General features: G+C 42.3%; 1 protein-coding gene and 1 long non-coding RNA gene across 3 annotated transcripts; one reads left to right on the top strand and one right to left on the bottom strand.

The window, feature by feature from the left end:
- Positions 1-4,407: 4,407 nt before the first annotated feature.
- LOC308589523 lies at positions 4,408-7,467 on the bottom strand. Of its 2 annotated transcripts, none has more exons than XR_014009351.1 (2): positions 7,379-7,467; positions 4,408-5,088 (listed from the first exon to the last, which is right to left on the bottom strand). It is a non-coding gene; the product is annotated as an uncharacterized lncRNA (long non-coding RNA). The 2 variants fall into 2 exon arrangements; XR_014009352.1 differs by lacking the exon at positions 7,379-7,467 and adding an exon at positions 7,142-7,256.
- On the top strand, positions 5,095-8,319 carry LOC308589389 (2-oxoglutarate receptor 1-like). Its single transcript, XM_081198594.1, has 2 exons — positions 5,095-5,126; positions 7,249-8,319. Exons 1-2 carry the CDS (start codon positions 5,110-5,112, stop codon positions 8,300-8,302), a joined length of 1,071 nt encoding a protein of 356 aa, XP_081054720.1. The 5' UTR covers positions 5,095-5,109; the 3' UTR covers positions 8,303-8,319.
- Positions 8,320-12,204: the final 3,885 nt, after the last annotated feature.

Genomic DNA, 12,204 nt, shown 5'->3' on the forward strand with positions numbered 1-12,204 from the left:
TGGGGAATCTGTGGATGTTGTTGGACTCCAAATGAATATGTCAGCATGACCAACAGTCAGGAGTGATGAGAGTTGGGAGTCCAATAACTTTAATTTAGGCATGATGTATGCCAGATGTTATGTTAAACCAGGAATATTCTGTCTGTCGAGTGGCCATATTCTTGGGTGGAGAATATTGTGTTTAATTAATTCAGCATCTTCTAAAGCCATTCTTTTTCTTCTTCTTTTTTTTAAATGAAACTCCAGATAGTATTTTATATACAATAATTTTGTTTTCTTTTATGTTACAACCCTGGAATTTGTGTTCCTACCCTTGCAAAAATAAGTGGATAAATAAATAATGCCAAGCAAGTTATAAAAATTGTCTCAGCACATGAGCAGGAGAAGGAAATGCTTAGAGTTGGCCTTGGAAGAAATCTGAAGTATGTGGCAACTCATCTTGCCCTCAGCTTGTGTAAACTGAAGGGGAATGTGTACAGGCACCATGATGGAGGATATATGAAACTGTTTTGGAAACATCAGCCAAGCTGACCTTTCGAGAGGGGAAAACAGATTAATCTGAGATACAGTGAGATCTTGGTGCATCAAAAATTGCCAGTGGATTATTGGGAAGCCTGCACTATTAAGAAATTCTGTACCATTCACAATACGACATTCATTTCATGGTTTAATTCAGAGATCTTTCTGAGAGTACAGTGTTCTTGCTTCCCCACAATGTTAAATGAAGAAGAAGAAGAGTTTGGATTTGATATCCCGCCTTTCACTCCCCTTCAGGAGTCTCAAAGCGGCTAACATTCTCCTTTCCCTTCCTCCCCCACAACAAACACTCTGTGAGGTGAGTGGGGCTGAGAGACTTCAGAGAAGTGTGACTGGCCCAAGGTCACCCAGCAGCTGCATGTGGAGGAGCGGAGACTCGAACCCGGTTCCCCAGATTACAAGACTACCGCTCTTAACCACTACACCACACTGGCTCTCAATGTGTTTTATGGGTGCAATTAACACACATGCTTTAAAGAAATGCAAATAGCAGCTACTGGGGGACCCACAAGGAACGAAACAGCAATTCTTTTCTCCCATGCTACAATGCTGATGACACCCCTATTCGCACTGGGGAGGAAGCTTCCACTGACATTAATGGGAACTTTCCCGCTAATGCAAAGAGCAGATTTGGAAGATCAGTTTTCATTATGAGCACAGCAAAGAGCTAAAGCAGTTATGGTCAATTAATTGAGATAATGCAATTGCTGCTGCAACACATTCTTCATGGCTTTAAGGCTATTCAGTTACTACAGCTGGGGCAGAATACAGTGGCTGGACCGATGGGCATGGGTCTCCGGAAATAAAGTGTACCAGGTCAGATATGTGTTGCCTTCTTCCTAACTCCCTGCTACAATTTCTGAAAGCAATGAAATATGGATTTGTTTCATTAGGTATATCAGCCATCTCAGCTAATATATAGCAGGAGTGGATTGTTTTATAAATTATTTTAAGACATGCTGATCCTGTGGGATAAGTCAAGAATTCATTTTAAGGTGCAACTAAGGTGGAATCTAGACACATATAAAAAAAAACACTGTGAAAAAACCATTTTTTTAAAAAGAAACATTTTGAAAAATATATTGAATTTGCCATAAGCTCATCATTGCCATCTAGTGCCACATTTGTATAATGCGCTTAAAACATTATATTTGCAGGTGTACAGCTGGGTCCAAGTAAGAAGACAAATTGATTCATAAAAATCAATCATAAAAAATGTAGCATGATGCCTACATTTACACATTACCATAAAATAGCATTAATTATTTTTATAAATGTTTCCCTGCATCCTCCTTATTCTGAAGCACCCCTTTTCTGATTTCCTCATGTCGCTTTCAAGTCTATCAATGCAAGACAACGGATTGTGGAAATGTCATTGTGTTAAAAATGTTTATAATTAGTTGAGCACAACATGTGTATCCAAGTCAACAACAGGCTGAGCGAACTCATTCTAGTTTTGTCCTCATCCTTCTCTCTGCTGAGTTCTGCAAAGGCCACACTGAGACTGAGGAGACGACAGCTGAAAACCAATGCCAGGCCCTGCACTGGTTGTAGGTGTGCAGAGGAGGGTCTGGAAACCATGCCTTATGGGGAGTTGAGGGAGTTGGGGTGTTATGTACTGAGTTGAATACGACCCAAAATGCAGCAGTCTGATTGGTCCTAGAACAATAGGATTCAGAATGCAGCAGTCTGATTGGTCCATAGGATCCAGAATGCAGCAGTCTGATTGGTCCGCAGGACCCAATCCAACTCCAGGTGGAAGTGAATCCGCAACCTGATTGGTCTACAAGAGAATCCCAGAATTTGCCAATCACGTGGGGCCCATTGTGTAACTAATGTATGAGCTGAATAAAGAGCATGAAATCCACACTCGACTCCGAGTATCTTTCATGGGGAAAGAGGAAACGGAGAGGAGAGATGATAGTCATCTTCAAATATCTCAAGGGCTATCATATGGAGGATGGAGCAACCTTGTTTTCTCCTGCTCCCAAGGATAGGAGCCAAACCAATGGATTCAAGTTACAATGAAGGAGATGCTGACTAAATATCAGGAAGAACTTTCTGACAGGAAGAGCTATTTGGCTGTGGAACAGACTCCCTTGGGAGGCTGTGGGCTCTCCTTCCTTGGAGGTTTTTAAGCAGAGGTTGGATGGCCATCTGTCATGGATGCTTTAGTTGAGATTCCTGCATTGCAAGGGGTTGAACTGGATGACCTTTGGGGTCCCTTCCAACTCTACAGTTCTATTATTCTAAATAAGAAGGCAGGCAGGTGGTCACTGACAGAGGACCAAATGAGGTTAGTGGGGCATCGCCTCACTCTCCCACACGGGTCATTCTCCACTGCAGGAGCGAGACTAAGATTTCTGCCCATCCCTTTGGCACAAGGTTTACGATCAACACTGTAAACCTCTTAGACCTTTAAAAAACGTTTAATGGCATGTAAACTGCTGAAACAATAAAATAAAACTGAAAGGAGGAGAGACCGAGCGGATTTATGTGGCGGGGAGAGCCGAGAGAAGGGAGCCTATCGCAAAACAGAAGCAGATTGTGACACAGAAGAGAAGCAAGCAGGCAGAAAATGGGCAGGCAGAGAAACAAGAGGCATTTCGAGTGAAAAAGTAAAGCTGGGGAGGAGCACATAGTTGACTTGTCAAGCACACAGCTATATGGAGACAGGGAGTCTTGTTCCAGTTGTCCAAAACTGGATGACCTCATGGTTCGATTACTCCAGTTTTCTGCCTGAGGCTGGCTTTGCAAACTGTCTGTCCACTGGTCTAAAGCAGATTTTTGTTAGGTGGGTGCTATTTTGTATTAATTTTAATTTGATTTTTTTTTTCTATTTAAACTTTGGGTTGTCTTTGTATTTTTAACAGGGCATGTAAGTCACCGTGGGAACAGAGTCATGAGAGCAGAATACAAAAGCGGTATCTCCATCCATCCACCCAATAATTTGGACTCCAGTGACAATTTCACCGCATTTAATTTAAAAAAAGAATCCAACACACCTAAAAAATGCAGTTTTGGACATGCAGATTAAAGCCACCTTTGTCAAAAACAGTATACAAAGTTATTGAACTATTCAAAAGTGTCAAACCAAAATATATTAATTTCAAACTTTTGATGTCATCGCTAAAGTTTCACACGCCTGACTTTAGGTATGGCACCAAGTAAAAGCTCACAGTTCTGTAAATGGGTAGTGTACATAACCGAATGCATTTTGTTTAATTCACTACTGTAGTTTATCCAGTTCTGGTCCATGTCATTAATCAAACAGATCCTGCAGAGCATATACATGAATCAAAAGGAAGAAGTAAGGAAGCCAGCTGCTAACCTGTTTCTGAAATCAATGAGTCTTTTCCCCCTGTCACAGGCTCTGAGGCTTTTCTAGATCTTGATATATTACTCCTGCCCACACCAAGGACTCAGCTGCTGTACAGCTGCAAATAAAATGTTTTAACTGTGTTTTAAGTGCAATATACAACGTGACACTCGATGGCAATGGTGAACCTTATGGAAAATTCAATGTATTTTTAAAAACACTTAAAAAACAGGTTTTTATATGTGTGTAGATTCCACCCAACACTTCTGTAGCAGTTCTTTGACATGGTTATATAAACAAAGTGACAGCAAGATCTTATTTTAGGACCAAGAAATACTTCTGTAGAATTAGAAATTAAGGTTGATTCCAGATAACCCACTTTTGGCGCATTCATCCTGATTTGTTTGCACAAAGTTTGGGAGACTATAGACAATGTTGGCTCTTTTAAGTCAGCATGAATTCTGATTTGTTTGTGGGAAGTAGGAAATTTCTGAAAAAGACAGTTAAGAATGAAAATTGTGGCCTTCTTAGATCACTAGGCAGGACTTGAACAATGTTCAGTATATTTATTGACTTCCTGCCTCTACATAGTTCCTTAATTACCGTATTATTCTGATTGTTACAGTTGGTCTACGATGACAGGGTGGCATTCCATCATTAGAAGCAGAGGGCAAATCAAGTGAATGTATTTCTCCATTTCTGCTCCTCTCGGCTATCAAGCTTCTTATTTCTTGGTGCAGAAGGAATTCGTTGCACAGGGAGCATAAACAGACACTCGGAGGAAACTAGGATTAAAGTATTTCCCTCACATCAATGAGCTACGCAGAAGAACGATGGCTTGCTTACATTCCTGTGGGAGAAATCTTCCCAGGTGGATGGTTAGAGCTATATGACTGATTCATCACCTTTCCTCCATGAAACATTGCCTGGTAAACCTTAGACACCCATAACAGCGAAACTGGACAGGCTGTGAGCAGTTTCTGCTGCAAAGGGTGGGACAGGAGACAACTAGACACAAACATATAGACCTGCACTATGTTGCACAGGAGTCAACGTAGGGCAGAGTTCCTCCCTTTCCAGACCGTAGTGCAAGCATTTGTTTCTCTCTCTTCCTGCAAATATGGAAATGGATCTCCGTGGAACTTCAAAGTTGCTCCAGTAGTTGAGGAGTGTCGTCTTTTGCCATCCAGCTCCCTTTGTAGCCAACTAGTTTGCTGCCTTCTCATTTCCAACTATGAAGAGGATCAGAGGGGATGCAAATCACTGACAGGTACACAAACCTTCTGACGTTAAAAACAACCAAGAGAAAGCTGGGGAATGTTAAATGCTGTGTGATTTATAACGTAGGATTTCCATGCCGATTACAGCATCATGCAACAAATCCCATGCAAAATCATGTGCTGACTTGCTATTATGGGATTGTGAGAATACAGAAAATGCACAAACTCAGCTGAGGTGGTGAAGGAGCCATTAGTAGTATTCCCTTGTGTGTCAGAGTTAAAGAGGGACCCCTTGTTCCAAGTCTGTGCTTGCAATGCTTATTTTTTTAAAACCAACTTCTTTTTTAAAAAAGGGACTTCTTGTTCGAAGTCTGTGCTTGCTACCTGCAGTTACTTTAAATGCTTATTTTTAAAAATCAACTTCATCTTTTAAAAATAAAAAAATGGGTTGGTTAGTCAGAATGCACCTTTTTAATCACGTAATTTTTTAAAAAACAGAGTCAATCTAACCAATAAACTCTGAATACAGAACCCAGGCCTGTAGCCAGAGGGAAGCTGGGGGGGGGGCTGCCCTCCCCATAATCTTCTCTGCTCCCTCTTTTTTTACAAATAATTTTAAAATTAGGAAATCCCCTTCCCCTGCCTCTAAAAGGTCCTGGTGAAAACATAAAAGGAAGGGAAGGACCGAGAATGGGCAGAGCAAGGAAATGAAGAAGAGGAGGAGTTTGGATTTGGTATCCCGCTTTATCACTACCCAAAGGAGTCTCAAAGCAGCTAACATTCTCCTTTCCCTTCCTCCCCCACAACAAACACTCTGTGAGGTGAGTGGGGCTGAGAGACTTCAAAGAAGTGTGACTAGCCCAAGGTCACCCAGCAGCTGCGTGTGGAGGAGTGGAGACACGAACCTGGTTCACCAGATTACGAGTCCACCACTCTTAACCATTACACCACACTGGCTTCTAATGAAAGGAGTGAAGGGAAGTTGAGGAAGAGAAAAGGGGAAAGGTAGGAAAGCAACCAGAAGGTGGGTGGGTGGAAGGAGGAAATGGAAGGAGGGAAAGAAGTAAAGGAAAGGCAATAGGAGGAAGAGGAGGCTGTACTCTGGCAACCCCAGAAATAGTTGCCCTCTTACCTGCAACAAGGCCTGCACAGGTAACGGTAACAATGATAATCATTATTATCATTAATATAGCCTTAATGAATCTTAGGTATTACATTAATGTGTAAACTGTCTCTCTACTTTTCTGGCATCCGCTCTCCCCCATTCCCCAAACTTGGAGGCTGGCTACAGCCCGGCATAGATCCTATTTCTGCAGATGCTCCGATCGTGCACAGAACCCTAAATTTGGGGGTTCCTTAAAGATGGAGGGTCAAGACATATACCCAGCTTCCCCACCCCCAACCACCAGCAGTTTCCACACGTTCTAATTTCAGGCTTCTGAGAACCTCCTTGCTCTTGGGGTTAAGATGTGTGAAGGTCTCTTGAGCAGGAAGGGAGGGATCTGCAAAGTTTGGAGTTCTTTTTGTTTCTCATTTTTCCAATCTTAAATTCAGTTCTCCATATTTGTGATTAGGGATGGTGGGGTCCTTATGAAAATTATCTCTCCCATTGTGAATTTCTCCTAAAAAAAATAAATTGTGCAGGTTTGGCAAATAACAAAGCAGCGCAATGGATTTTATACTTTTTTTTGCTCATATATGCACTTACGTGCATACTTTAATACAGTGATTGTATCACTTGCATTGCAAAGTTCAGAAAAGTGCAAATTTCAAAGATTGGTCATGTTTCAGCTCTTGTATTGTTTTAGAAAGAGCAAATTTGGCGAGTTCACTTTTAAGTGAAATATGAATTTAATTTTTCCTCCATTCCAATTCTTGAGGGAATGGAAGGACGGAGGAGAATTGAGAAAAAGACAGCCCACCCTCTGCATCCATGTCTGTCTGAGCATTTAGGCATACAGCAGCGGGTGTCCTCTCTCGTTCTCTCTGGATGTGTTACATCCTTGGGGAACAAAACCATTAGAACATTTCACAGAGCTAACACCCTGATTATATTGTACTTAACTGCATCCCCAGAAGTTTTCTTCCTATAGCAAAATAACTTGAGCATGTTGTTTTTGAAACTTGTCTAAGCCAAACCCACCCTCTTTTCTTTCTCCCGCCCTCATGAAGTCTCACAATGGTTGCTATGGACGCAACTGCCTTTGAAACTGCAACCAACCAGACCAGCGCACTGCCAAACTATGCTGCAGTTGCTGTTGAGAACTGCACGGACGACGTGCACGGACTCAGGAAATCCTACCTGCCACCCTTGTATGGTATGATCTTCTCCGTGGGATTCCCAGGCAACATCATAGCGATTTGCGTGTACACGTTCAAGATGAGGCCCTGGAAAAGCAGCACCATTATCATGTTCAACTTGGCCTGCACAGATCTCCTGTACTTATCCAGCCTTCCTTTCCTGATTCACTACTACGCCAATGGAGAGCATTGGGTCTTTGGAGACTTCATGTGCAAGTTCATCCGCTTTGGTTTCCACTTCAACTTGTACAGCAGCATTCTCTTCCTGACCTGCTTCAGCATCTTCCGATACATTGCAATTGTCCACCCAATACAGTCTTTTTCCGTTCGGAAAAAGGCATGGGCTGTTGCGGCCTGCGTTGCATCTTGGGTAATTTCGCTGCTGGCCATGGGTCCTCTCAACTTTTTGTTTACTTCGACGATGGAGGAGAACAAATCTCTTTGCCTCGACCTTACCAGTTCTGAAAACGTGGATGTTATTCGGTGGTACAACTGGTTTTTAACTGGCCTGGCCTTCTACTTGCCATTAATAACGGTGACTCTTTGCTACACTGTGATCATCTATACCTTGGCTACAGGGCCCCACACTCAAAACCCTTATAAGCAGAAGGCTCGTAGACTTGCATTTTTCCTCCTGGTAGTCTTTTATGTGTGCTTTCTACCTTTCCATATTTTTAGGGTTGTTCGGATTGAACTAAGGCTGTACCGAGTCAGCTGCGATATTGAAAACCATATCCATGCTGCCTACATTCTATCCAGACCGCTGGCTGCCCTGAACACCTGTGGAAACTTGTTACTTTACGCCATAATCAGCGATAATTTCCAGCAAGCCGTTCAGTCTCTTCTGAGATGCAAGTTGAGCCACTTAATGCAGCAGACAGGGGGTAGCAGTGACTTCAATAGATCTGGAATATTAAAATTGTGAATGCATGCATTTCTCTTCAGTAGCTCTGGTGCCGGTTGTCTCCTAAAACAAGTTAGAAAGAGGCTGAACACAGCTGCCAAGTCTTAAGAGTGGCTTTTATCAGGGGTGTAGAACCAACCTCCAGATGTTGTTGAACTACAACTCCCATCATCTCCGACCACTGCTCATGCTGGCTGGGGTTGATGAGAACTGGAGTCGAGCAACATCTAGAGGATCACAGGTTCTCCATCTCTGGCTCACATGAACCCGATGAGTAAAGCAGCCTCATAGGACATAGGTTCTTCCATGTGTCTTTCAAAGGACTGGCAAAAAACAGAGCACTTAATTCAGTTGTATAGAATGGTTGCTTGGGTGGCCCAAGGTTGTCTCTGGGCACATTTTGCTATGTGTCTCTTATCACTTGCTAAGCAGCCTAACAGTAGCGCATTAAATCAGCAAGAGCTAACTGGGATGCTATTTTCATTTGTGTCTGCTGCTTCTTTTCTTTTTGCAAAAGTACCCTGGGCATCCATTGGAGATCAGAAACTCCGGCTCATATCCCTGCTAAGCTGCCTCTGGGTGCCTCCTTCAACACTGCAGGAAGCATTACCTTTTTTTGCAAGGCATTTATATAGCTAAGACACGTGGTCCAAGAATGTTGGCAGCCCAGGTAATGGTAATAGTAGTAGTAGTAGTAGTAGTAGTAGCAATAATAATAATAATAATAATAATAATAATAATAATAATAATACATTTTATTTATACGCCACCCTCAGGGTGGCTAACACCAATAAAATCACAGTAAAAATGTATTAGGGGGAAAAGAGAAAGAAAAAAAAACAATTTAAAATACAGGTTAAAATGCAATTTAAAATGCAGCCTCATTTTAAAATAGCCGATAAATCAAGACCATAAGGGGAGGGAAACATAAGGGTCAGACTGAGTGCAAACCAAAGGCCAGGCAGAACAGCTCTGCCTTATAGGCCCTGCGGAAAGATGTCAAATCCCGCAGGGCCCTAGTCTCTTGTGACAAAGCGTTCCACCACATTGGGGCCAGTACTGAAAAGGCCCTGGGCCCTAGTTGAGACCAATCTAACCACCTTGTGACCTGGGACCTCCAAAATGTTGTAATTTGTGGGCCTTAAGATCCTCTGCGGGGCATACCAGGAGAGGCGGTCCTGTAGGTACGTGGGTCCTAGGCCATAGTTCCATAGTTTGCACATACGGATGGGGCAGGCACTGCTCATACCTTAGAACAGAAAGTGCAGTGACCAAAGGCAATGTAAAAATGCAAAATCACTGAGTGCTGTGCATTAGGAAGCACCAAGTGCTGCCAATAGAGTGTAATGTTTTTGTTGGCATCCATTTGTCTCGATAGACAATGGAGTGCATTTCCAGAGTAAAGTTAAACCACTGAGTGACCTCCCCGGGGCACAAGCCCAGGCGGCATGTAGTGACCTGAAGGCACAACGCTTAAGCAGAGTTGTCTGGATATCACAGGGTTGCCATATTTCAAAAAGTGAAAATCCTGACCAAAAAAAATATGAAGTTATTTACCTACTTTTTAGGAGAATTGCCAAAAAACCAGCACTTCCAATATGGGATGCCATATGCCTGGGTTTCCCCAGGACATTTTAGCCACTTTCCGAAATTTCCACCCAGGCGCCATTTTGAACGGGCGAATCCTGGCTATGCCGGGGAAATTCCGGATGTATAGCAGCCCTAGGATATCACTCACCAAAGAGCTCGAGGGAGAAAAAGAAATATATGTGTGAGCCAGACAGCACCCAGGCATGATATCTCTAGCGTCTCTCAGAAAAGATTTATGGGATTAGTGTACAAAGAATGCAGTTGGGAATATTAGTGTGGAAAAGCAGCGCCTGGCCATGCCATGAAAAACGGTGGAGATGACTTGGGATGTAGGTATGTATCCTTTTCCATTCCTGCCCTGTTTTTGTCCCATTGTTTCTGTTCTGCTCTTGTTTGTCTAGCAGCCCCATGATGGCAAAATTACATAACTTGCATAATTGATTGCATAATTAACCTAAGTTGTGTTGTCTTTGCCTCAAAATGAATGTGGTGGAAACATGATGCAGATGGTGTGGAAATATAATCAATTACATATCGATTGTGGCCTGAAAGCAGCAACATCAGCGAATATTATTTTTCTGGATTGATTTCCATTTCTAATATGAAATAAGCAGGCGTCTGCAATTTTCACTCCTGTCTCTGTTTTCACCAGAATTCACTGACATCCCTAGAAGATAAGCGTGGGTTGTTACCATGCTATCTCAGGACACACATCTCCATACTTGTCTGCAAACTCCTTCTCCAAATCCAGGCAAAACTCCCTTCTGGACCATGAGCGACTAAGGATGGGATTTAGTTCAACTGTTGGGATCATGTTTCCTTACCATGACCATGGCTGTGTTCTGACAGGGGACAGGCTGCTATTGGATTGGTAGAGCTGGGCAGCGAAAGTTGAGTGAGCCAAAAAGGCAAGGCAAGACTACTTCACGCAAAAGGTGGTTGCCTGAAGATTGCTAGGAATGCGACAGTTACATTAAACCCCAAATCTCTCCACTGAGCTGAAAACATTTCCTTTTAATTCAGTGAACAGGAAGCATCAATGTGCAGCTTGCAGTGATTATCACATACTGTAAATTCTAGTGTGCACCACCTACTAGGAGGTTAGAATTGGCGCTGTAGTCTAAACCACTGAGCTTCTTGGGCTTGCTGATCAGAAGGTTGGCGGTTCGAATCCCCGCAACAGGGCAAGCTCCCATTGCTCTGTCCTAGCTCCTGCCAACCTAACAGTTCGGAAGCACACCAGTGCAAGTAGATAAATAGGTACCACTGTGGCTGAAAGGTAAACAACATTTCCGTGCGCTCTGGTTTCTGCCATGGTGTCCCCTTGTGCCAGAAGCGGTTTAGTCCTGCTGGCCACATGACCCGGAAAGCTGTCTGTGGACAAACGCTGGCTCCCTTGGCCTGAAAGTGAGATGAGCGCCACAACCCCATAGTCACCTTGGGGTCCTTTACCTTTTACCTTGTTTTTTAACCACTTACTAATTGCTAGACACATGCTAGACAAATCAGAGGCATCCCACAAGAAATATGTCATTTCCTTGAGGGTCTCTTACCTCACATTATTTCACCTTCACTCCTTACCTGGCTGCACTAGACATAGCCTGGGCATGGCTACACTGCCTCAGAGTCTTATATACAGTCCTAATGCAGTGTTCAAATCCCTCATGCAGATGGGCGGGGTATAAATAACAAAACTTATTATTATTATTATTATTATTATTATTATTATTATTATTATTATTATTATTATTATGACAAGCACATTGGCTCACCAGCCCCATTGCCCTCTGCAAGGTGGAGGACCGAACGTTTGCAGAAGGGAGGCTGATGCCATTTTAGAGGGTTAAACTTTTTTTTGCAAATTTATTTGGGTGTGAGGAATTCAAATCTGCCATTATTTTTGTGATTGGACAACAGTTAGTTTAGCTTGGTAAGTCTACGTTTGATGAAGAAGCATATAAACTGCTTTGTAAAACCAAAGAATTTTAATTTTACCTTCTGAAAATTTCAGGTAATGCTAATAATGCTAATAATGCTAATAATGCTAATAATGCTAATAATGCTAATAATAATAATAATACAAGTACTTGACAATCATTTTTAATGATTTCTTTCTTTTTTAAAAATAATTTTTATTCACAGGCCAATCAAATCACATCAACTCCAAATCACAATAATTCCAAATTACACAGCCAAATTTTTTAAATTTTTGTTGGGGGTACCCATGCTTTGAGCTCCGAAAGCGATCCAATCATCTCTCTTGTTGCTGCTTTAATTACACAGTTCTGTCAAAATAGTATTCGCAGTTCTGTTCAATCTTCTCTTCGTTGTTT

Source organism: Podarcis bocagei (genome assembly GCF_964188305.1).
Source record: "Podarcis bocagei genome assembly, chromosome: 6".
Classification (NCBI taxonomy): domain Eukaryota; kingdom Metazoa; phylum Chordata; class Lepidosauria; order Squamata; family Lacertidae; genus Podarcis; species Podarcis bocagei.